At 41.3% G+C, this 26,747-nt stretch overlaps 1 protein-coding gene and 1 long non-coding RNA gene across 2 annotated transcripts in view; both read left to right on the top strand.

The window, feature by feature from the left end:
- The window catches only part of LOC129052304 (uncharacterized), a 133,666-nt gene that overhangs the window by 28,493 nt on the left and 78,426 nt on the right, over nt 1-26,747 (top strand). The window lies entirely within an intron of this gene.
- LOC112130525 (keratin-associated protein 19-8) lies at nt 21,510-21,886 on the top strand. The gene has a single exon (XM_024239562.2). The coding sequence runs from the start codon at nt 21,543-21,545 to the stop codon at nt 21,732-21,734; it is 192 nt and encodes a 63-aa protein (XP_024095330.2). The 5' UTR covers nt 21,510-21,542; the 3' UTR covers nt 21,735-21,886.

Genomic DNA, 26,747 nt, shown 5'->3' with positions numbered 1-26,747 from the left:
CTAGTGTGTACTAAAGATACCTCTTTCCCCAGCCTTGTTGACCACACTTTGTTCCTCTTGACCCAAGAATGTCCAACATAGCATCGGAGACTGTGTAGCTAAGGTGTCCAGGTAATGAGCTGAGAGAGTCTAACAGAATCTAGATGATATGTTTGGCTGTGTTCCCACCCAAATCTCATCTTGAACTGTAGCTCCCATAGTTCTCATGGGTTGTGGGAGGGACCTGATGGGAGGTAATTGAATCATGGAGGCTGGTTTTTTCCCATGATGTTCTCGTGATAGTGAATAAGTCTCATGAGATCTGATGGTTTTATAAAGGGCAGTTCTTTTGCACATACTGTCTTGCCTGTTGCCATGTAAGACATCCCTTTGCTCCTCCTTCGGCTTCAGCCATGATTGTGAGGCCTCCCCAGCCATGTGGAACTGTGAGTCCATTAAACCTCTTTTTCTTTATAAATTACCCAGTCTCTGGTATTTCTTCATGGCAGTATGAAAATGGACTAATACAGTAGACCTCACTGTGTATGAGGTAGAGCAGAGAAAAGCCACTTAGATTTTCCCAATCCCTTCATTCTATGTCCTCTTTTCCTACTGGAGATGGGTTGCAGCATTCTGGGACAGAGCTAGTGAACCTAAGGCAAACTTGATTGGGTTTGGAGGAAGTCAAGTTGTGGATGCCAACTCCAGTTGCCTCTTACACCTGGTGCCAGGACAGTGCTGCAAACCCACCCACCAGTAAAAACCATTCCCAGGGAGAAAGGAGCTGAGGAACAGAGGCTTGAATCGACTGAGTTTAATACTGAGTCGCTACATTTTAAAATGGTAGCAATTGAGTTTAACTTGAATGGCAAGGTTAGGTGTTTCAGTCGTCAAAAAGAAATGTGTTCTCAAGAGCCAAGTTGATTTTAGTTAGTCTTCTCATCCTCAGTAGATGCTCAGAGCCATTTATAAGAATCCTCCTCTCTCTTTCCCTCTCTCAAACATTAATAACTTAAGGCTATAATTGTGAGAGGAAATCCTACAGCACCTACCAGTGGGCATGTGAACTCAGCTGAGGTGGCAGGGAAGAACTCCAGACATGAAATTGATAGAATTATAAAAATTAAAATGCAGTGATGCTTAGAAATATGAAACTACCCATGAAAAATAATTTTTGCAATTATAGACCAAAATATGATTTTTTTCAGGGATGAATGGTATCTGGAAAAAAGCACTGACAATTGAAAAATGAAAACTAAAAATTACTTTGTTAGCAACATTTTATAGATTTTTTTTTAAAAAGTGAAATTAAACATTTTTATTTGATACTCTGACAATTTCAATTATTTGCTTCAGTGGGCAATTCATCTGGTAACTTTGAATGAATTTTTAATTTGAAGCCTGCACTTACTTATGGAAAAACAACCTTTCATGTAGGGCTTTGTAAAGCTTCAGTTACTGATCTATATGAACAATTAAAATTATTTAGAGCATGTTAGCTAATGACATGGAAACAGAGAAATCTTAGCTGCTGAGCTAGAGGAGGGTCTCTTACTGTGACTGTGTTTTCTCAGTCCAATTCATGCATTCCTTTGAGTTTCTATAACTGAATCCATGTATTATTTTTCCAAATTGAACTAGTTTTTTTCTGATAATGTCTTATGAGTGTTGCAATCACCTTTCAGGCAAAATGCAGTGAATCATAGTGTTTTAAGCACCCCAAGAACATGAATTTTCCAGAAGTGGAGAAGCTGTATTGTTCAGGGATGATATGGTTTGGCTGTGTCCCCACCCAAATCTCATCTTGATTTGTAGCTCCCATAATTCCCATGTGTTGTGGGAGGGTGATTGAATCATAGGGGCAGGTCTTTACAATGCTGTTCTCATGATAGTGAATAAGTGTCGTGAGATCTGATGGCTTTATGAAGGGGAGTTTCCCTACACAAGCCCTCTTTGCCTCCCGCCATCCATGTAAGATGTGCTTTTGCTGCTCCTTGCCTTCCACCATGATTGTGAGGCCTCCCAAGCCATGTGGAACTGTGAGTCCATTAAACCTGTTTTTCTTTATAAATTACCCAGTCTCAAGTGTGTCTTTATTAGCAGCGAGAGAATGAACTAATACAAGGGACATTTAGGCACTGACAACCCTCACCCTCTGGAGGAGTGAGGCCTTGCTAGTGCTAATTTGGGTTCAAGAAGTAGGACAGTTTGATATTTGTAAAAATTTTGTTAAAGGGTAGCGCACAGATTTTAATGCATCTCATTTATTTTAATATAAATGCTTCTGAAATGATGATATATATAACCCATGCATATTAAAAGGGCAGTGGCTTGGCAGTTTTCCACCAAGACTTCACCTTGAGCCAAAAAAGTCAGTGGTGACTACATACCCTTTGAGGTATATATTTTTGAGGGCGAAGTATATATCACATCTGTTTCTGCGCTGCATGGCCACTATGCTTTCAGTAGGGTTTGTAACCTTGCTGAAGTAGAGTGGGAATATAATCTAATCTCACAGTGGGGTGTGAATTTGTGGTTACTCCCCATCAATATATATAGCCCACCAGAAAAATCTGTAAAATTTTTGGAAAAATTTTATTTTTCCTTTGCAGAAAGAAGCATTATTAAGAATAGGTAGGTTCTATGCTTTCAGGGGCTAAATGTTCAACATAATCCAAGGATATTGGGTATCTCTGGAAGTAACTTGTCATTGTTTCATGGTTGGCTCAACTCCAGTAGTGCAAAGATACTTTCAATTTAGTGGGAGAAATCCTCTTGAGATTGAGAAGGAAGAATTGGTTTAAATATGACGATGAACTGAACTGTGTCCCTCCAAAATTTGTATGTTGAAGCCTTAACCTCCATTGTGATTGTATTTAGAGATTGGATTTTTAGGTGGCAAGGTTAGGTGAGGTCATAAGGGTGGGGCCTAAGCTGATAGAATTAGAGTCCTTATAAGAAGAGAGACCAGCTGGGCATGGTGGCTTATGCCTGTAATCCTAGCAGTTTGGGAGATTGCCTGAGCTCAGGAGTTAGAGACCAACCTGGGCAACATGGTGAAACCGTATCTCTACTAAAATGCAAAAAATTAGACGGGCATGGTGGTACACGCCTGCAATCCCACGTACTCTGGAGGCTGAGGCAAGAGAATCGTTTGAATCCGGAGGCAGAGGTTGCAGTGAGCCGAGATTGTGCCACTGCACTCCAGCCTGTGTGACAGGCCGAGACTCTGTCTCAAGAAAAAAAAAAAAAAAAGAAAAAGAGCAAAGAAAAGCTCTCTCTTTCTCTGTCATATAAGAATATAGGGAGAAGGTGGCTGTGTAGAAGTCAAGAGAAGAGGCCTCAGAATGAAACGTATCTTGCTGGCACCTTAATCTTGGACTTCTCAGCCTCTAGAATGGTGATAAATAAATTTCTGTTGTCTAAGCCACCCAGTCTGTGGCATTTTGTAATGGCAACCTAAGCAAACTAATACAATTATTGAGCACCAACTTAAGTATTTCTTGAGTGTTACAAACTATATGTGCTTCCTGGGTTGTTAAATTTATTCAGTCAGTTGTTTTACACACACACACACACACACACACACACACGATACCAGTGTTCACCTTTAGAAGTGAGCATGGTGGTTAAACCGTATCACAGATGAAGCCAGTTCTGGGGTGCTATCAGAGTGGTTCTGCAGTCACTGGCCAGGTTACCTGATTTCATCCGCTAGTGACATCCCACAGTGAAGCCACATGGGCCTATACATTATTCAAAACCCTGACAGAGTAATCTGTTCCTCTGTAGTGATGGATTTCTTAACCTTGGGTTTACAGGTAGACTTCATGGTTTTATAAATTTCATGAAATTTTATGCCAAATATATCTATCTGCATTTTCAGAGGAGAGGATTTATAGTTTTAAACAGATTCTCTAGTAATTCCAGACTCTAAGGTTAAGACCCATGGCTTCAGACCAACGTGTGGTGGAGATCTTATCAATAGTGAAGAGTCCAGCTCCAGGTTGAAGTCCTGGGTATGATCTCTCAGGTCTGACCAAAGGCAATTGCAAGGCTTTTCCTGGCAGGTCTCATGGGAGAAAGTTGTCCTCCCCACAGCATAGTCTCTGGAGGAGGGAGGTGCAGTCAAGGATTCAAGTCCCCCCACACTTACTGCTCATACTTACAGATATTTGCATTCATAGCCGAGAATCTCCATTTGGGGTCCTCCTTATCTATAGCCCTGCTAGAGGGAGGGCACTTTTCAGGTACATCCACCAAGATGTTCCTTATAGGGGGACCTTGACTAAGACTCTTCTCTCCATTGGGTACTCTGACCCAGTACTTTTTAACCCTAGTTCTTCCCCCTCCTTCCTTTTTCTGTTTCTTTGTCTCTTGCCTTCACTCTCGTGGTAAATGAATAAAGGCCTGGTTGTTTCTTTCAGTTTGGCTCGTTGTCCTGTTTGATCACCTCGGGATCTGGCAGCTCAACAGGAACCAAGGGATTTTAAGGGGTCTCTTCTCCTTGGAAAGGTCACACTAAAATAATTATTTAAGGGAGATCTTTACAGAAGAATGTGAATTCTCAGAGACATGGTTAATTCCAAGGAGCCTCAAAATGACTCATGTTCTTAATAATTCAGGTAGATTCTTCTTTACTTGGCCAGTAATCCGATTTTAGTTCTATTTGGCATTTGGAAACTGGTGAACGTATTCCATCAAATTCTGGCTTTTTCTTCCAGATGTTCCACCAGGGTCACCTGTGGCCTCTGGTGTTAGTCAGACTATCCAACTACAATTATAGCACAAAACCACTCATTAGAATGGATCCCAGGCTTACACAATAGGCTTAGAGAACAGCCACACCTGCCCCATGTTAGGAACCTCATCCATGCATTTGTGTGCACACTCAGGCTTATATGCATTTATTTCACTCAATAATTTTTACTAATCTATTTGGCATTTTCCAATTCTCTTAGAACCAAGGCCTTACTACTCCTATGTAACCGAGTTGGACAGGAAGATGAGGGCAGGGCATTGGCATGTGTTGAGCAGTGACCTTTAAGAACTATGAAAAATGCTTTTATAAACCTTATCTCCTGTGATCTTTCCATGAGTGTCATTTTGTAGAAGAGGATGTGGATTCACAGGTTAAGTAATGTGCCCAAGGGAGCAAGTGGTGGCTTTGGGATATGATTGCAAGGTCTGTGTCCTTTACCCCCGACCACAGCATTTCCCTGGATGGAGGTCTGCTCTGTCCAACTTACCATTGTCTATTGAAGTTATCCATGATGTAGTAAGACTATTAATGTTTGTATTAGTCTGTTCAGGCTGCGATAAAAAAATACTACAGACTGGGTGGCTTAAACAAAAGAAATTTTTTTCTCACAGTTCAGGAGGCTGGAACTCCAAAATCAAGGCCAGCGGGATTGTTTTTTTCTAAGGCCTCTCTCCTTGCCTTGTAGCTGGGCCACCTCCTTGCTGTGAACTCGTGTGGTCTTCTCTCCCTGTGTGCACATTCCTAGTGTTTCTCTGTGTGCCCAAATATCCTTTTTTTTTTTTTTTTTTTAAAAGATGGAGTCTTGCTCTGTTGACCAGGCTGGAGTGCAGTGGCACGATCTCGGCTCACTGCAACCTCTGCCTCCCAGATTCAAGCGATTCCCCTGCCTCAGCATCCCGAGTAGCTGGGATTACAGGCACACGCCACCATGCTGGGCTAATTTTTTTTTTTTTTTTTGTATTTTTTAGTAGAGACGGGGTTTCACTGTGTTAGCCAGGATGGTCTCGATCTCCTGACCTCGTGATCTGCCCGCCTTGGCCTCCCAAAGTGCTGGGATTACAGGCATGAGCCACCGTGCCCAACCACCAAATATCCTTTTCTTATACAAACTCCACTTAGGTTTTGTTAGGTCCCACCCTACCAACCTCCTTTAACCTAATCATCTCTTTCCAGGCCATATCTCCAGATGCAATCACATTCTTGGGTCGTGGAGGTTAGGGCTTCAACATGTGAATTTATAGTTCAGCCTATAACAATGTTCCTATGGCCAGAGTTGGGCTCTGGGCTGTGTAGGACCCAGGATCATCCCGAGGGCACAGCGGGACCCAGCAAAAATCAGAAATTCCCTCTCGTCTCCTCCCCTACAAGTCTTCCACACAGGGAAATTTTATTAGAATTGACAAACAGGCTGGGTGTGGTGGCTCATACCTGTAATCCCAGCACTTTGGGAGACTGAGGTGGCCAGATCGCTTGAGCCTAGGAGTTCGAGACCAGCCTGGGCAACAAGTCAAGACCCTGTCTCTACAAAAAATACAAAAATTAGCCAGATATGGAGGTGTGTGCCTGTAGTCCCAGCTATCTGAGGGCCTGCGGCAGGAGAATTGCTTGAGCCTGGGAGGTTGAGCCTGCAGTGAGCAGAGATTGCGCCACTGCACTCTAGCCTGGTGACAGAGCAAGACCTTGTCTCAAAGAAACAAAACAAAAATTGACAGAGAAGGTATACTGTGAGAAGAAAAGTAAGTGGCAGCTGATGGAACCACTTCCTCTTGCCCCCCATCCTTCCATTGCCTCTCTCAGATGCTCACTCATGGATCACTGCGGCACTCATTTAGTCCATTATGATTTATCAGGTCCCCTACTGTGGTGAGGCTGTGTGAGAGGCTGAGCACATACCAGCAGTCCCTGCTTGCAAGGAGCCCCCCCTTCTGGTGGGAGAGCTGGAGGGTAAGGAATACACAAAGTACCCTCTGGGATAAGCACTATGGGTGGTGGGCGCAGGACCTGTTTGAGGTCAGGTGGTTGGGTAAGCCTTCTTGAGGTGGTGACCTTCAGGCAGAGACCTGAACAGTGAGAAGCAGCAGACTCTTGAAAAGTCGATGGAAGAGTTTCCACACAGAAAGGATCGCATGTGCAAAGTCTTTTGGGAAGAAAGGAATGTTGGAGAAACAGAGAAGAGACCAGGGTGGCTAGAGATGAGTGAGGGAGAGAGATGAGAAAGGGAGAGCAGCCTAGGGTGAGGGTGGAGAATAAAGCAGGCTAGGCTGCCTGGAGACTGTAGGCTGTGGCAAGAGGAACTCAAATTGAGAGCTACAACCTTTCTACAAAACCCATTCAAGAGCTGAGCCTCAGGCAGCGCTGAGGCTTTCTAAGGCAGATTAGACCTTGCTTGTGTAATAGGATTTGAGGGAAGTACTGAAGGACATCCTTATCCAGAAACTTGAGCTCTCACAAGTACAACTCTTAGTGTCTGTTGGTAGTGTGTGTCATTCTATCACTAAAGAATCCTTTTTCAAGTACCTTTGCTTTGTCTGGGAAGAGGCTCTGCTGAAGTAGATAACCCTGGCAGCATATCCCATGACACCTATAGCATCAATTAGTTTATCACATCATTCTACCTTGATAGCTAGAGAGGAGCAGCTTGTTAGAGAATGAGGTAGGCTTTGGACTCTGCCTGTACTATTTCCAACTCTGAAATTTGCCCCCTGTTAACAACATTGCCCATCCTTTTCCTAGAGTATTGCTTGTATTATCTTTACCCTGTCTCCCCACCCTCATCTAGCCATACTTCCTTAGACTGCAGATCCTTCCACAATGTTCCAGTCTCTCCACTGCCTCCTGGTGTTATTTACCTCTGCACACAGCCAGGACTTCTCCATGCCCTCATTTTTTGCCCCAAATTTCTCACCTTGGGAACTTCACTGCACCTATCATGCAGACTCTAGATCGTTGTCAATCAGATCATCTGCTTTTTCTGTTGTGACTCTGTGGTTTCTGAGACTCACGGAAGAAAGAGATCTCATAACCTTAATGATTCGTCCTGAGATTCCTCTCACTGTTGCACCGTTCCAGCTGCACCACTGTCCTTATAAATTCCAGCTCATTGTTTAACATGTATCTCATCTCTAGGCTTCTTGGCCATACGCAGAGAAGTAGTTGAGCTTTGGTGTCATAACCCTGGGTTCAAAACCTGCTCTACTTCTTAGTCACAGATGTGTGGTCTTGGTCAAGTTATTTAGCTTATCAGAACTTTAGCTTCCTCATCTAAACAGATTTACTAAAACATGTTTAATAAAACTTTTCATGGGCTGGGCACAGTGGCTCACCCCTGTAATCCCAGCACTTTGGTAGGCTGAAGCGGGTGGATTGCTTGAGGTCCGAAGTTTGAAACCAGCCTAGGCAACATGGTGAAACTCTGTCTCTACTAAAAATACAAAAGTTAGCCAGTGTGTTGGCAGGCATCCATAATCCCAGCTACTTGGGAGGCTGAGGCAGGAGAATTGCTTGAACCTGGGAGGCAGAGGTTGCAGTGAGCCAAGGTCACACACTGCACTCGAGCCTAGGTGACAGAGCGAGACCCTGTCTTAAAAAAAATAAATAAAACTTGTTCACCTGTATAAGTTTGAATTAGGTTGGTTGTACAATGCTTCGTATTGAGATGAGTCTGAAAATAAAGGATCAAGAAATGTAGATTAATTCCCTCTTTTCTCTTCAGTGCTCAAAGAGCAGATGCTACATTCATATAAAATCCAGGTCCCCGGACAGATTATCACAGTCTCTGCAGAAGAAGCCAGGCCAAGCCCTGGCTGTGAATCCATTGGGATCACCAGTGCCAGAGGAGAAGGTCATGTGAGCTTCTTCCCTAATATGGTAACCTTGCTCTCTGAAATCACAGTAACTCATTTTGCAGCCTCATAAATTCAAGGAACACTGCTAGATTTGCCTCTTCCTTTGTCCAAAGCCAAAGTTCATGTTGTATTTAATCAGGACTAAAGTGGTATCAGGAATAAGCAACCTGCAAGATATATGTGTAATGACTAATAGATATATTTCAGTATAATTCTACTGTCTGGAGAGGAAAATAGCAACAGGACCATGATAGTTGCCACAAAAGGAAAAGTAATTAATGGCATTGACTAGAAAATGATTCCAACGTAATCATTGCTCATGATGCACAGGGCAGAAACATTAACTTAAAGGATATTTCTCTATTTCTTCTGGGTAGATGTCAAACATAAAATACAATTAAAACAACGTAGGCATGATAGCCACATGGTTAACTCTAAATTACTTTTGAATGCATGGAAAGACAAGATTGAAGAGAAAGCTTGAAAATAATTTGCATTAAGCAAGTAATTATTTAGTACCTACTATATACCTTGAGTAAGTTCTGGGTTAGAGCATATAAAGATGCTGAAGGAAAATTCAGCATCTTTATATTTATAAAATATATATAATATATATATATAATATATATATAAAAATATATATATTATATATATATTATATATATACAAAATATATAAAATATATATAAAATCTTTAAAATTCAACTACTGAAGTTGCCAGTGAGTGGCCTTGAGCTTGGTTGCTGCTGCAGTCAGAAGATGTTTGGGGAACAGGAAAGACCCATGGACACCTGGGAGATACTGGTGAATTCTTTTTTTTTTTTTTTTTTTGGGATGGAGTCTTGTTCTGTTGCCCAGGCTGGAGTGCAGTGGCGGGATCTCCACTCATTGCAACCTCTGCCACCCGGGTTCAAGCGATTCTCCTGCCTCAGCCTCCCGAGTAGCTGGGATTACAGGTGCATGCCACCACGCTGGCTAATTTTTGTATTTTTAGCAGAGACGGGGTTTCACCGTGTTGGTCAGGCTGGTCTCGAATTCCTGACCTCAAGTGATCTGCCTGCCTCAGCCTCCCAAAGTGCTGGGATTACAGGTGTGAGCCACCACGCCCAGCCTGGTGAAAGGTTTTGAATTGGGTTTCAGACTAGAGGGTGATCTTTGTTTCTTAAAGGAACTAAGAAGGAAGCTCAAATACCCCTTATACTCGTAGCACAGTTTTAACAAACACAGTTTTATTTTTATTTATTATTTTTTTTGAGACGGAGTCTCATTCCGTCGCCCATGCTGGACGATCTTGGCTCACTGCAACCTCTGCCTCCTGGGTTCAAGCGATTCTTCTGCCTCAGCCTCCCAAGTAGCTGGGACTACAGGCACACGCCACCATGCCCGGCTAATTTAAAAAAATATATTTTTAGTAGAGATGGGGTTTCACCATATTGGTCAGGCTGCTCTTGAACTCCTGACATCGTGATCTGCCTGCCTCGGCATCCCAAAGTGCTGGGATTACAGGCATGAGCCACCGTGCCTGGCCGACAAACACACTTTTAAGTAGCTTTGAATTTAAAGGGCATATACAGAGTAATGCCTTTAGCATTTTAGCCTTATTAGAGCCAGATAAATGTATTAGTAGTTGATAAAGTGTAGTGAAGGAAGAATATAATAATGGTGATGATAATGATGACAATGTGAACATAAAAAATTTCATTTATTGAGGTCTTATCGCATGCCAGACGTTTGGCTACACACATTTCTAAGAACAGTTCATTCAATCCCTACAATGCATTTTTAGTCTTGGACCCTCAGTCTCTTCAGCTGTAACTTCTCTTAACTTCGTGGGATGGCTGATTTCATGTGTCAACTTGCCTGGGCTAAGGGATGCCCAGATAGCTGAGAAAATATTATTTCTGTGTTGTCTGTGAGTGGTTTCAAGAAGAAGTTAACATTTGAATCAGTCTGCTGAGTTAAAGAATCGCCTTCACCAGTGTAGGCAGACATCACCCAATACTTTGAGTCTCTAAATAGAATGAAGAGGCAGAGGAAGGGCTAATTTACTGTCTCTATTTGAGTTGGAACATCCACCTTCTTCTGTCTCAAGAACCAAGGACATCAGAGCTCCTGGTTCTTGTAGCTTTGGACTTAGCCTGGTATACCATTGGCTCCTCTGGTTCTCAGGCCTATGGACTTGGATTGAACTACACCACTGGCTTTCTTGCTTCTCCAAATTGCAGTGGCATATGACGGGGCTTTTTGGCTTCCAGAGTTGTATGAGACAATTTCCATATATGTCTCATATATATAAATATATGAGACAGAGAGAGGTTTATAAATATATGTATACACACATACACACACACATTCTATTTTCCTGTTTCTCTGGAAAACCCTGACTAATACATTTCATTAGACCTCTGTTTTCCCATCTGAAAAGTGAACACAGTAATTTTTACCTCTAGAGTTGTTACAAAGATTACATGAGACAATGGACCCAAGGCCCATAGCACAGCGTCTGTTACTGAGTAAGCATTCACTAGAAATTGTATTTATGTTTGTGACTATTATAGGGAAATGTCTTCAGGCATGTGTCAAGGGCTGAATTCAGCTGTGTCTCTCACTCCTCCCTGAGGGCCGTGCCATGGCCAGGTGGCTTCCAATCTGTACTCAATTGTTACTGTACAGACTGTTTCTTTTTTAGTGGCAGCCCCTTAGGTCCCAAGGTGAATAGGCCGCTACTTAGAAGAATCTCATGTTTTATAACCCCCCGCCCCCGACATTTATTAACCCTATGAGAGTGGGTAATGCCCTGCTGTGGGCCTGAGGGAAGCCCATAAATGCTTTTAGAAGTCCCAGTATTATGGTACCTTTCCAGCCTTCTCCTGCTCTCACTGTTCTCAACCCCTTGGCAACCCACATCCCAAAAGCAAGAGGAGGGAAATTTTCAGATGCATTTCTCTATTAGTGTTTTCTCGATAAACAGAACCAACAGGATGTATACATGTAGAAAGAGATTTATTACAAGAAATTGGTTCATGCAGTTGTAGAGGCTGAGCAGTCTTAATATCTGCAGGGTAAGTTGGTAGGCTGGAGACCCAGGAGAGCTGATGGTGTGGTTCCAGTCTGAATCTGGAGGCCTGAGAACCAGGAGAGCCTGGGTTGTGGCACTAATCCAAAGGCTGGCAGGCCGAAGACTCAGGAAGAGCCTATGCATCAGTGTGAGTCTGAAGGCAGGAAAAAATGCATGTCAGTCAAAAGGCAGTCAGGCAGGAGAGATTCCCTCCTACCTGGGGGAGAGGTGGCTTTTTCCTTCTATTTAGACCTTCGGCTGATTTGATGAGGTCCACTGACACTAGGGAGGGCAATTGCTTTACTTAGTCCATGGGTTTAAATGTTAATCTCATCCAAAACACTTTCACAGAAACACCAGGAAAAATACTTAACTGAATATCAAGCACCCCGTGGCCCAGTCAGTTTGCTAAATAAAAGTAACCGTCATAATTTTGGTTCTTATCAGTCTTGAAGCCCCCTTCCTCATCGTCCAGTAAACTGGCATTTTGTTCAAAGCTAAGTTACTTAAAGTTTTACACACCAATGAGGGTGAGTTTTTAATCTAAGGGGTAAGAAAGGAAGAATAGGGTGAGGAGGGAATAGCAGAAGTAATTAAAAGTAATTGTCATAATTGCTTCTTGTTAAACCCAGCTAATTGGTAAAAAGTAACAAGGAGGAGGCCATTATGCAGATATATGGCCACTCTGTTCAGCTCCAGTTGAAGATATCAGAGCAGAGAATGGGAACGTTTCTACTAGCTAGTTACATGATGATCTGTTCATTGTCCTTATCAGTAACCCTTCGCCTCTTGCAGCATCAGACTTCTGCAATCTTGTTAGTTTTTCCCAACCTGTCCAAATCCAATTCAGTATATTCAGAGTCATTCCTTACCCTTAAGTTATACTATTTTCCTCTCTGTCTTCCAACTACTACCACCCTTTAATGCCCAGCTCAAATTCTGTCTGCTCCTTGATGCGTTCTGTGACTGTTTCAGTCCTTAGTCTTCCATTTTCTCTGTATTCTTTTCTTCTTGCCTTTTCTGTACACCGACAGCTGCCTATATGACCTGTGTTACTAGTGGCTGCTTTTCCCTGTTATTTCCCCATCAGGAGAGTAAAAAACCTTACAACAAAGCTCTGTTTCTTGTGTACCTTCTTTAGCACCAAGAACAGTCCCAGGAATAGAGTTGCTAATAGATACTTATGAATAATGAGTGACTCTAACATGTAAGCCAAATCCTATCATTCCTCTGGGCGAAACTCTCTAATGACTCCTCATCCTACAAGAAAAGCTAAAGTTGTATAACAGACAACACGGGATAGTTTCATCGGATCCCTTGTCCCTTCTCTTCTTGTCTCCATAATTCTCTGCCTTGTTCACTGGAGCATCACCTAAATTGTCTTCCATGAAAACCTCTCAAGTGTAGGGGTTTCCAGGTACTGTAAGGGCAAATACAAATAAAAATAAGAGGCTGGGCCTGTAATCCCAGCACTTTGGGGGGCTAAGGCGGGTGGATCACCTGAGGTCAGGAGTTCGGGACCAGCCTGGCCAACATGGTGAAACTGTGTCTACTAAAAATAGAAAAAATTAGCTGGGCATGGTGGCAGATGCCTGTAATCCCAGCTACTCAGGAGGCTGAGGCAATAGAATCACCCAAACTCGGAAGGTGGGGATTGCAGTGAGCTGAGATCATGCTGTTGCACTCAGCCTGGGCGACAAGAGCAAGACTGCGTCTCAAAAAAAAAAAAAAAAAAAAAAAAAAAAAAAAAAAAAAAAAATTGTCATTGTTTCTGTTGAAAATAAGGGAAGAGACCTCCTTTTTCTTAGAGCATTTGCTTTAGAAAACTTGTCATTGTAAATTCTCTGTCACTTTGGCAAGTGTCTTGATCCCAAACTACCTTCTATCATCAGGATATAAGAAGTTTATTTTTCCTTTGAATAAAGCCAATTGGGAAACACAGATGGCTACTGCAGTTACTCAGTGAATCTAGGATGAGCCATGTGTGACAAATCATGCTGCCAAGTCCTCTTATGGAGGCGTAGGTGTTGTTTATTTTGAGAACATGTATGTAACACTCTGTATCTGCTTGGCTGTGTAAAAAGGTGAGATTTCTTTCTGTCTTCACAGTTTCTTAGTGGGTTGCCTGTGATGTGCACCACGTTCTGGTTCAATGTTTATTCGATAATGAAATTGTTTTCTTCCTCTTCTTCCTTTGTGGGAAGTTTTCTGGGTTGGAGATATGTTGTTGTTAATTGTATTTCTCTAACGGTGCCTGCCTGGATGTTTCTAGTTGTCCTTTATGCTACAGACTTCTGTCTTGAGAAGGGGAAGGTGAGGACTTGTGTCTACAATTTCTTCCTCCCACTCTTTCTTTCATACTCCAGTGCGTTATACAGAGTGGGTGCTACAGTCTGAATGCTTGTGTCTCCTCCAAATTCCTATGTTGGAATTCTAATCCCTGAGATGATTGTGTTAGGTGGGGCGGCTTTGGGAAGGTGATTAGGTAGTGAGGACACAGCCTGCATGAATGGCATTAGTGTCCTTATAACAGGGAACCCAGAGAGCTAGCTTGCCTTTTCCACCATGAGAGAACGCAGTGAGAAGGTGCCATCTATGAATGAGGGAGCAGACCCTCACCAGAGACCAAATCCACTGCCGCCTTGATCTTAGACTTCCCAGGCTCCAGAACTGTGAGAAATAGATTTCTATTGATACAAGCCATCCATTTTATGGTTTTAAAAAATAGCAGCCTGAAACAGTAGGTTTTCTGTTTTCTTTTTCTTCTTGGAAAGGATTTCACTATATTATATCCTTCTTTCTCCTGGCGACATTAATCTCTACACACGTTTTTTTTTTTTTTTTTTTTTTTTTTTTTTTTTTTTTAATAGCAGAAACTCTATGATCTGTGTCTACCAGACACACACATATGTATATTTAGTATGGGAACTGTTTAGTTTGGCTTCTCCCAGAAGTAGATCCTTAGACAAAGATTTATTTGGGAGTAGTTTATTTGGGAGGGGGAGGAAATAAAGGTAGGGGAGTGGGAAAGTGAGAAATAGAGGGGAAGATGGACAGCAAAGCGTGGGCTATTAAGACAGTTCCTGCAGTGGGTAACTGGCGCTTAATCTCCCATGGAAACTGGAGGAATAGTGGAAAACATACATCAGAACTAGCCTATGGAGGGGCCAGGTAGCTGGGTCTTTATTAACTCCCGAGTCAGTGATTAAGGGCTGCTGGTGGAAGGGAGGGAGACATTCATTCCTTGGCACTTCTAAATGTTCTCACTTATGAGCAAAGCTGCTTCAGTGGTTCAGCCAAAAGCCAGCAGGCACAGCAATGTGGATTCCATCTGTGGGAGGTGTATTAGTCCATTCTCCGACTGCTCTAAAGAACTACCAGGTCACGCCTGTAATCCCAGCACTTTGGGAGGCCAAGGTGGGCAGATCATGAGGTCAGGAGTTTGAGACCAGCCTGGCCAATATGGTGAAACCCCACCTCTACTAAAAAAAAAATATACAAAAATTAGCCAGGCATGATGGTGCATGCCTGTAGTCCCAGCTACTTGGGAGGCTGAGGCAGGAGAATCCCTTGAACCTGGGAGGAGGACGTTGCAGTGAGCCAAGATCACAACACTGCACTCCAGCCTGGGTAACAGGGTGAGACTCCATCTCAAAAGAAAAAACAAAACTATTAGAGACTAGGTAATTTTAGAAGAAAAGAGGTTTAATTGACTCACAGTTCTGCAGGCTATACAGGAAGCATGACTGGGAGGCCTCAGGAAGCTTACAGTCATGGCAGAAGGGTGAAGGGGAAGCAAGCACCTTCTTCACATGGTGGCAGGACAGAGACTGACGGGGGAGGTGCTACACACTTTTATACAACCAGATCTCGTGAGAACTCACTGACTATCACAAGAACAACAAGGGGGAAGTCCACCCCCCATGATTCAGTCACATCCCACCAGGCACTTCATCCAGCGTCTCAATTCAACATGAGATTTGGGTGGGGACACAGAGCCAAACTGTATCAGGAGGACTGCTGGCATTGAGGGTCTGAGCATACAGGCGGGGCCCGGGCAGCATCTGCAGCAGGAGCCTGGGGCAGCATGTGCTCGACACCAGGATGTGCTGCCAGATCCCCTCCAAGAACTGACTTGTTCCCCAGGCACTGGGAGTATGGTGAGTACACAACCTGCAGCTGTCAGCCCCTTCCAGGATTGGCTCAGCTGCTGAGCTGCTCACCCAAGCTCACACTTCTTCCCACATCTGATGACTGATCAGTATAGGAATATAAAGGCCTGGTCATCTGGCATAGCACTGAAGGGCCAGTCTAGCTGCAGAGGACCTGAGAGGTCAGCCCAAGCTCCCTTCCTTAGGGCGGATCCTAGGGCTCTCCTTACTAAACATCCCACACTCACAACTCCTTTCCCAAGTCGGTTTCCCAGAGAACCCCAGTGCTTTTATGTGGTCACAGGGATTGCCAAGAATGAAAGCACATTGGCTTGTTATTCTAGGACTAGTATCCCAGCTAAACAACGATAAAGGATCTACAAATCCTGGTTTCCACAGAGCAAGTAAGAGTGGGTCTTTATAAAGGCAATGATTATTTTTAATCATGATTATCTCCATTTTTTCTCAGAAAAAAAAATTATCTTCCAATCTGGGTTCTCTTCTTTGTACCCTGTCTGATTCTTTCATTGGATCTCTTTTCCTCACTTCTGATAGCTTATTTTTCTGTCTTTAAAGGCAGTTTTTCTCTCCATCACTCAACCTTTATCAATTGGTTTCTAAGGTTATATTTATTTTTCTGTACTGTCTGCCAAAAGCTGGCTGCCTCCTTAAAGAAATGTTGGCCTGAGATTGCAGCTCTGGGCGTCGCCGGCCTGAATGCTCTGACTCTGTGGTCTTCTTTTTCCAGCTGTATTTGTTTTTCTGATGTGATGGAGGTTCTGTTTGCTGTGGCAGTAGGAGAGGTGTTTGGATTCCCTTGAGTGGGAAGAAGCACTTTCTCCTTGGTGTCCAGGCTGAAGACACACTCCCCTTGGTAGAACATCAGGGCTCCTTACATGTGATGTGACGAATCGGCCCTCTGGCAGAAGCAGCTCAAGAGTATTACCTTGGGGTCACATAAAATCCAGGAGTTGGGCTATGCTTTTATATCCTAAAATTTAGTATGGCCCATAAATGGAGAAAAAAAAAGTGTGTACCAATGTGTTTATATAAACACAAAATTTCTGCTTATATACATTTTAAAAAGTCTCCTTACATCACTGACCATGTAGACATGTATATATGTGTATATATATGTGTGTGTATGTATATATATATATGTGTGCATGTACATGTGTGTATATATGTGTGTGCATATATAGTTAGCTCTGCAAGTATATGTAAGTATATATGTGTGTACACACACACACACATACACACACACATATGTATATTTCGTTAGCTCTGTAAGTCAGCTCAGTTTGGAGGAATGATTTTACCATGAATATCAGATCAGTACTTTCTCAGGTATAATTTATGCATATTACCAAAACTGCACTAGTGCTACTAAATATATTTTCAAATTTATAATTGTTATGCTGAATAAGTGGAACTCAGAAGGACTTACATTTTAGAAGACGACTTACATTTTTCCTCCCACAACTTCCATTAAGAATTATTTTGAAGGCTATTTTTTTCTCTCTTTTTCAGTCACATTTCAGGTGCCATACTATTTCCTTTCTCTTTTAGATTAATAAAAACAAAACAAGCCCTCTGATTATTTTAGTCTCAAGAATGGTTTCAGTTCAAGATTGAAAATGTCCAGTTCAGTGATAATCAAACTTCAAAAACTTTCAGAGGCAAAGCTTTCAGACCCCTGCCAGCCTGTACCAGCCGTGGCTAAGCCTGAGTCATTAAATATGTTGGAGAGGCCGAGTTAGGAAGGAGAAATGACTTTTTTTTTTCTTTCCTATAATCTCATATTGGAAGTGAAGGAAGGAGAAGTGATTTCTTTGGAAAAGGTTTTTTAAGAACCTGGGCACCGTCTAGCTGACTGCCACAGAAAGTGTTTCTTGTGCTTTCTCCTGTACTGAAATATATTACTTTTTTTTTTTTTTTCGCATTCATTACCTTATTTTATTTTTCTTTTTTTTCTTTTATTATTATTATTATTATTATTATTATACTTTAGGTTTTATGGTACATGTGCACAATGTGCAGGTAAGTTACATATGTATACATGTGCCATGCTGGTGCGCTGCACCCACCAACTCGTCATCTAGCATTAGGTATATCTCCCAATGCTATCCCTCCCCCCTCCCCCCACCCCACAACAGTCCCCGAAGTGTGATGTTACTTTTAACAACTCTTGTGCAAGAAAGAGTTGGGCTTCACCTTTCCTCTGTAAACCTGTAAACCGGCAGTGGTAAGAGAAGCAGGGTGGACCTCTCCCTTAAGCATCGGTCTCAGCTCTAGGCTGCTTTGACTCTTCCAGGGTTAAAACAGGGAGTAGGTGAGAGACACATGCCTCCGACAATCTGGCAAGAGGGTTCCCTGAATTGTGGATCTTTCGGAGCTGACTCTTGCACTCATGGGCCTCTCATCCGTGCTTTGGTATAGCAGTCCCTCTAATGGACTTCTCACATCCTCCCTCACTTTCTGCATCTCATGGGACCATCCAAATTGCTTTGGCTAAGGTTACTTCATTCTCTTGACCAGGATCCCTTTGAAATCAACTCAGTGGTAATCCCATCCCAGATTCCTATCTGGTAGCCAGGAACCATGTATCTTTGAACAGTCACAGATGAGGGCACAGTTACTCTGAAACTCAGCCTTGGCTCATTGCCATGGACCGTTCAGCCCCGTCTCTCACCTGTAGTCACTTTCCCAACCCTGAGTCAGCAGTTGGCTGTGTCTTCCAAATTCAAGGGATACAGTACACTTCCGTGGAAGTTGGCTAGAAAATGTCCAGGTTCTTGAAAAACATTTCCAAATAAATCTCTTCCCCTTCCTAACATTTGGCCTCTCCAGCATATTTCATGACTGGAGATAGGAGCTTAGTGTAACTGGCCAATGGGTTCTTGCCCGCTGACTAGACAGAGCTGATTTACCAAGATGGGAGAATTGCAATAAAGAATTTAATTCTCTCAGAGCCAGCTGTATGGGAGACTGGAGTTTTATTATTACTCAAATCAGTCTCCCTGAAAATTTGAGGATCAGGGTTTTTAAGGATAATTTGGTGGGTAGGGGATTGGGAAGTGGGGAGTACTGAGTGGTTGGGTCAGGATGAAATCAGTGGGTTGAAGTGGGTTTTCTTGCTATCTTCTGTTTCTGGGTGGGATTGCAGAACTGGTTGAGCCAGATTACTTGTCTGGGTGGCATCCCTTGGTGCATCAGAAGGCAAAGTGCAAAATATTTCAAGTGCTGATCTTAGGTTTTACGACAGTGATGTTATCCCCAGGAGCAGCTTGGGGAGGTTGAGAATCTTGCAGCTGGAGCCTCTGGTGGCATGACTCTGAAGCCATACTTTCTAATCTTTTTTTTTTTTTTTTTTTTGAGATGGAGTCTCACTCTGTCGCCCAGGCTGGAGTGCAGTGGCACAATCTTGGCTCACTGCAACCTCCGCCTCCTGGGTTCAAGCAATTCTCCTGTCTCAGCCTCCCGAGTAGCTGGGACTACAGGTGCCTGCCCCCATGCCCGGCTAATTTTTGTATTTTTAGTAGAGATGGGGTTTCACCATATAGGTCAGGCTGGTCTCCAACTCCTGACCTCAGGTGAGCCACTGCACCTGGCTTCTAATCTTATAGTTCATTTGTTAGTCCAACAAAGGCAGACTGGTCCTCATGCAAGAAGGGGGTTCATCTCAGGAAAGGGCTGTTATCATCTTTGTTTTGAAGTTAAACTATAAACTAAATTCCTCCCAAAGTTAGTTTGGCCTACACCCAGGAATGAACAAGGACAGCTTAGAGGTTAGAAGCAAGAAGGAGTCGGTTAGATCAGATCTCTTTCACTGTTACAATTTTCTGTTAAAATTATTGCAAAGGTGGTCTCAATTAGTTGCAGACTGCAGATCTAGGTTTCTGTAGCTCCCTTTGCAAGTCCTTCTTAGGTAGATTACCACCTTTCTTTGGGACGTGAGAGCTATTGTCACTGATGATACAGGTTCTCAGCTAAAACTAAGAGTCCCATTTTACATCTTGTTTTGCTTTAATATTTATCTCTTAGTGAATACATATACTTTTAACTCTAAGACAAGAAAGAGTTGGGCTTCAACTTTCCACTTCAAAACTTTTGAACCTATTTTTGTTTTCCCCTCTCAGTTTTACATCTCTTGAACAATCAGTGCAACAAGCATCTTGATTGTAATCTCATTGAGAATAAGTGGATGTGACTTTCAGTTTCCACCTGCTAATTTTAGTCGTTTGAGTTCTGGCCCAAAGGAAAGGAACAGACCAATCAGCATGTAGATCAAAAATCAAAATGAAAGCTCACGAGCCGAGAAAGGCAAAGGAGGGTTTTCATTCTTCTGTTGTGATAATACAATATTTCTTGCTTTTGCCTTTGTTGTACAACATCTATAAAAATGTGATGATGAAAAAAACAGGTGAAAGTGAATGATTTAGGTTCTAGTCTCGGTTTTGTCAGTCACTGGGTGATCTGACCAATCTTCTCCAATTCTGTTTCATCATCTGTAAAATAAGAGGGTTACACCAGTTCCGGTATTATATTATTCTATCTGAAGTGATTATTAATAGTATATAGAATAATTGTACTGCTTATGTGCTTGAAATTGGTTTTGATACCAATGGCTAAGTGGCAGTGATTCTGACCCTTATCATGAACACTTCAGTGGGCTTCATTCTAAAAAAAGAAAATGTCATATTTAAGTATTTTTAATTTTACATATTTCTGTAAATTATACTTTAATTAAGGTTTCCTTAGAGAGCAGAAGATGGAATCCCAGAATTTGGAAAACAGCTTTTTAAAACCTCTTTGCTGATTGTGTTAGGAATTTAGTAAGGCAGAGAGGGCTGCCTGCCTACCTGTGGCTGTGGAGTCAGATAGGTAGATCCAATACTCAGATGTTAATCTCTTTAGAAGATTATTTTTTAAAAAGAAGAAGATTACAAAGATGAAGAATATGGTATCACTTTGCAAAAATCACACCCACAGCTCTTGCCCCTAGCGTTATTTCCTATATAAACATTGAATAATGAAAATGTCTTGCAGTAAGAGCTAAGAGCCATCAAAAGTTTCATAAACAACGTTGAGTTAAAAGGGTAGTAATGTGTAAGGAAACAAAATTTTTCCATTTGGGTTTTTTCTCTCTCTTAAAAAAATAAATGTGATCCTATTGTGCTATCAGCTACATTTGGTTGGATTTATACAGTAAGTGTACCTCTTCTATTACTTCACTAACTTAAATAACAAAGATGAAGGGTAAAAACTCATGGGATTGGGAAGGGCAGTTCTTATTTACAGCTGTATCTCTAGCTCTGAGCATAGTGCCTGGGATGCATTAGTTGGGCATTAAATATTTGTGAAAGGAATACATTAAGAATCAGATACTGGGAAGGGGCTGTAATGAAAGAACAATTTTAGGTGACAAAATTGGAGCTGATTGCTGCTCTTATGTCTGATTATAGAGCTTTAACTATGATGGTCAAAGCAAGAGGGCTTTGAAGACAGCATAATCATCCTGTGGAATCCAAACTGCACAGAAATTGAATGAAAACATCTTTAATTAGTGTCAGGAATTGTCCTACAGTTTTAAGATGAATGAGATTTTTTTCATGCAATAGAATCTACGCCATGAGAAGTCTACCCCACTAATCACTGAGGATGTATAAAAGTCCCAGGGAAGCTGGTGATAGTTGTACTCAGGAAACTTGCCCTTGACCTCCAAACACATCTACAGTTGCTGAACCATGAGCTACTACAGAAGCTATTATGGAGGCATGGGCTATGGCTATGGAGGCTTTGGTGGCCGGGTCTATGGCTATGGCTGCGGCTGTGGCAGCTTCCGCAGGTTGGGCTATGGCTTTGGCTACGGAGGCTATGGATTCAGCTGCTGCCGACCATTATACTACGGAGGATATGGATTCTCTACCTTCTACTGAAGAGTGAACTCATTCTTTGGATCACTCGAATCTGTCTATCATCCTGACTTAATTCTCCTTTCAGGTCTTTTTACCCCTTCCGTCAATTGCGCAGCCACTTTCTTGATAAACCAGACAAAGCAGCAAAGGGTGCCTTGTGAACTCTTCAAAGTCAAGACTCAATTCTGGCAACAAACACACAGAATCAATGGCAGCAGCAAGGGGAACCCTTCCTGTAGAATGACCTAGAATCCCACCTTTCAAGCTGTGAATCCCTCTCTTCCCTTATTAATATATCAACATGGCACCAACTCTTCTATTTCAATAAACTAATTTTAATAGTAGAGCAAATTTGGTTTAATTTTTTTTCTGTTTTACTGTGGTAAGAATACTTAACATGAGATCTACTCTCCTAACAACTTTTTGAGTCAACCATACATTATTGTCAATTACAGGTACCATACTGTATAGCTGATCTCTAAGGTCCGTTCACCTTGCCCGACTGAAACTTCATGCCTCTTTGTCAGTAACTCCCTATTTCTCCTTTCACCCAGCCCCTGGTAACTGCCATTCTACTCTTGGATTCTACAAATTTCACTCTTTTGGATGCCTCATGTAAAGTGGAATCGGTCAATGTTTGTCTTTCTGTGGCTGGTATATCTCACTTGGTTTCATTTCTATTGATTCGTTTCACAGAACCAGACCCAAGCTTCCAGGGTCTGTGTGTGTGCATTCACCATTGTATATTCTGTGGTCACGACAATACGTGGCATGTATAAGGCAGTCAGGAATATTTGTGGATTAAGAAACTTGCTCATCAGTGTTATAATATAAAATCATTTTTAATCTGTCCAGTGGTTTGGGGATAATTTGGGGATAATGGTGTTCTTTTATAGCTCTCCAGCCTCTTCTCACCCCATTTCCTCTTATACACACACATACTCACACACTCTGGTCAAACATCTCTCACCCTAGGTGGAAGTTATTTTTGCCCCAGCAGCTGACAAAAAACCTCAACAGTAGCCCTCCATATGTACACCCTTACAGGGTCAGGCAGAATGCCTTGCATTTTTGTCAAGAAACATAAATGAAAAATTATTTGCTTTCAAGGCAAGCTACAGATATTTGCCACATAACTGGAAAATGTGCACATTTGGACTTCACCATAAACAACCTAATGTCTATCAACAGTATAATGGAAAAATAAATTGCAGTATAGTCTTACAATGGAATATTACACAGCAATGACAATGGCCAAACTAGAGCTATAGGCAACAACCTGGCTGAACCTCACGATCATAATGTGGAGTGAAAGAACCCAGGCATAATAGAATAAATACAGTATGAGTCCATTTATTTAAGTTTTTAGACAACAAAAACGAGATTACAGGGTTAGAAGTCAGGATAGTCGTTACCTTTGGGAAGATAGTATTCATGGGAAGGCTCAAGGGGGACTTCTGAGGTGCTGGCAATTTTCCATGTTTTGATCTGGAAGTGATTACATGGAGGTTCTTTCTAAGTTATTAAATTTATGTTGTGTATATTTTTCAGCATGTTTGTTATATTTCAATTTAAAATAGGCTAAAAATTGATAATATTCCATGATTTCAAAAGTGCCTTCTAGGAGCAGATAATTCAGATAGTTCAAAATTTTTTGAGGACCTACTTTGTATTATATGCTGGCTACGACATATGGAAATTTCAAATGAATAATACATCGCTTTTGGTGTCAAGAAACTCAAAATATAACAGCCCATAATAGAGGCATAGGTGGGGAAGGGAGGTCTTTGAGAAAGGAGTGGTGAGTTTCTATTCCAAAATTTAGGAGAAGATTAGGAAAGTTTCCTGTAATGTGTCTAAGCCTCAACTTTAGGATATATACATGTTATTAGTATTGTTAGTCACAAATCTAATCGTATCTGAAAGAATATGACCTAAAGAAAGTTAAACAGTAACCACAAAGAAAATCAAGTAAAAAACATGAATTAAGAAACTTCTTACCTATGGGTTTCTCTCTTTAGCTTACATAGGAAGTGCATTTTGCTCAATGGACATGGAGTATATATGCTGAGTGTGCTGTAGGTGATATGAGTAGGAGATGTGTATGATTAACAGAGAAAACAAATCTAGCTCAATATTGACAAAACTTCAAAGGGAATTTTGGTGCCTAAAAATTGTTCTGGATGATTTTGAAAATTATATAATAGGCTAAATTATTATTCTTTGGAATATCATGAGAAAATTTGTTATGCTGATAGGAAAGATGCAAATATATTAACAAAAATGGTGTTTGCCATTCCTTTAATTAATTTATCTACTCTATTAAAATGATTTGGATAAGTAAAGATATACAGTTACTAGTATCCTTTGTGTTTCTCAAAGATATTTTAGTTAGGCAACAGTATTCATGATTTTATATAAAGCCTTCAGCATTTCAATAGTGTTGCCTGATGTGTTTGGGATAGCTGATCGGAGATTTAGCAAAATTGATGTTGATATCAAACATTCCTCATGCTAATGAATATGTCTGAAAAATGTATATGGAAAAACAATGACTTGAGAACTAGGAGTTACACATGAGGGTGATAAACATAGTGATCAGCACAAATCTTGACCAGGCAGTTGCTTTTATAACCCCATTGGCAGCTAGTATCTTCTATTTGACAGAAATAATATACCACATATGAACCTCTCAGTAAATTCAACTTTCCCCAAATGCCTGCTGAGATTTATCTTGCACAGAATGGATTAAACTTTCAAGGCTTAGAAGAAAAATGTACATTCATCCCCAACTCACCAGCTAAATAGAATGCCAAGCTCACGTCTTACATGAAGGGAAGCCTTTAAGAAATGATTCGGATGACCCAGAGAGAGATGACATTCTCTACCCCCCATGATGCCAGGACTGGAGGCTTTAAAAACGCCTGTTTTTGCTGGAACCTAATTGGCACTAATCCTATGTGGCAAAATAAGCTGGGGTCTGATAAGTTTCAGAATATTTGTTAGGAATAATTTTTCAGTGTTACTTAAAATTAGTATTTTTTTATTTTTTATTTTTATTTTAATTTTTGAGACAGGTCTTACTCTGTCACCCAGGCTGGAGTACAGTAGCATGATCTTGGCTCACTGCAACCTCTGCCTCCTGGGCTCAAGTGATTCTCATGCCTCAGCCTCCCGAGTAGCTGGGGAGCATGCACCTCCATGCCCGGCTAATTTTTGTATTTTTGGTAGAGACAGGGTTTCACCATGTTGCCTAGACTGGTCTTGAATCACTGAGCTCAAGCAATTCACCTGCCTCAGCCTCCCAAAGTGCTGGGATTACAGGTGTGAGCCACTGCATCCAGCCAAAATTAGTATTTTTTAAATTAAACTTTGGTGACTACTATCTGGGAGGTGCTTGGAAGTAGTAAAACAAAACAAAGCAAAATCTCTGTGCATTTTGTAAATGCCCCTGATTTATTGGCTATTTTCTTACCTATTATTAGTTGACAGTAAATGATAAATATCTATAAATGAAGTAAGCTTTTGCTAGTTCCTCTATAATGTCTAATTTGTGTTGTAGGTAATTTGAAACAGTTGAATCCCAATTGACTTCGGATCAGGAAATATTTGTGTTTATGATTTGGAATAATGTTTTGGTATTAGTCAGGATAATACAGACTATGCTGCAGTAACAAGTACACCCTCAAAATCTCAGGCTTAATCCAGTAAAGTTATTTATGACTCTTGTCTAAGTCTTACTCAGTGAATCACTTCTCCTTGGAGCTCTCCTATAGTGACTCAGGGATCTGGGCTGCTGTCTTATAGCTCTGCTATCTCGTTGTTCCAGCCACACTAAAGGGAGAGAAGAGAACATAGAGAAAACATTCCTGCCTTTGACTGCTTTGGATGAGATGAAACACATTAGTTCTGCTCCTTTTCCCATTAGCAAGTATTCAACCTTTTGTCTCTGTGTGCCCCGAAAAGGGAGAATTCGTGGTCTTTCCACAGTTACTTTTCTGGATTGTTTTGCATATCTTAGGGACCCCTTGCTCCATTTCTCTTTTAAATTTATTGTAGCTCAAACATGCATATGATGGAGATGTGGAAAGATCAGGGGTAAATTTTCCACACTTGATAGAAAGTTTTTTAGGCTGATATCTTTTTGATATCACTCTAAAATGGTACAAGCTGCCTTATTGGAACTCCAAGTCTTAAATAAGTATCTAGATTCATATATCTATGTACTTTCATATCATTATATGTTATAGGTATTAAATCTACAAAATATTTGAATTTTAAATCTTATAAACATAACAAAGATGTCTATATTTTCAAAATCTTAGGTTTTAAAAATAAATCTAGAGAGAGAGCATTGAATCCCTCATTAAATGGATGAATTTCTTCAGGAGTAACCTTGCCAAATGGTGTAGGGTACATGAGGGTAGGAACTAAAGCTTATCTGATAATTATTAATTTATTTCTTCAGTCTTCCTGTGACATCTTCCTGTGTCTCAGCAATTATGATAAAAACATTCAAAGATGTATAATAGCTCAAAGTCTCTCTTTTCCTTACTCCCACTTCTATCTATGTAATTCAGTTTGTACCATCTTCTTTCTCCACCTGGCCTTAACCATCTGCACCAAGAAAAAGAAATCCCATTTACATAATAGCATTTTGGCAGATTAGGATTTTCACTGAAGTTTCAGGGTGGGAGGGGCACAGAGTGTGATGGAAAAATGATCAGGTAAGGCTATTTCCTCCACCTTCTTGCCTTGGAGCCCATTCCTGCCAGCCTAGCTTTGCCCAAGCTCACACTCTCCATGTGTGACCCATTCATTATGTGAATCTTTAAGAAAGTGATTCTGTTTCTGGATCTCCTTGAGAAAAATCCCTTTCTGCTCTTTTCTTTAGGACCCCGGAAATTTTAGAAAACAGATTTTTCTCCATTTTGTCATATTTTATATCTTGTGTACTTCCTAATAAGCTTTCAGGTGATTTACAGTAAAACAAAGTATCACATTAAAACCATCAAGCGTTAGAGACAAAGGACA

This window comes from Pongo abelii, chromosome 22 (genome assembly GCF_028885655.2).
Source record: "Pongo abelii isolate AG06213 chromosome 22, NHGRI_mPonAbe1-v2.0_pri, whole genome shotgun sequence".
Taxonomy (NCBI): Eukaryota; Metazoa; Chordata; class Mammalia; order Primates; family Hominidae; genus Pongo; species Pongo abelii.
This window is presented reverse-complemented; position numbering and strand designations above follow the sequence as displayed.

What these genes read in the sequence shown, in the direction of transcription:
- LOC112130525 (XM_024239562.2), top strand. Translation starts at nt 21,543, where the DNA reads ATGAGCTACTACAGAAGCTATTATGGAGGCATGGGCTATGGCTATGGA.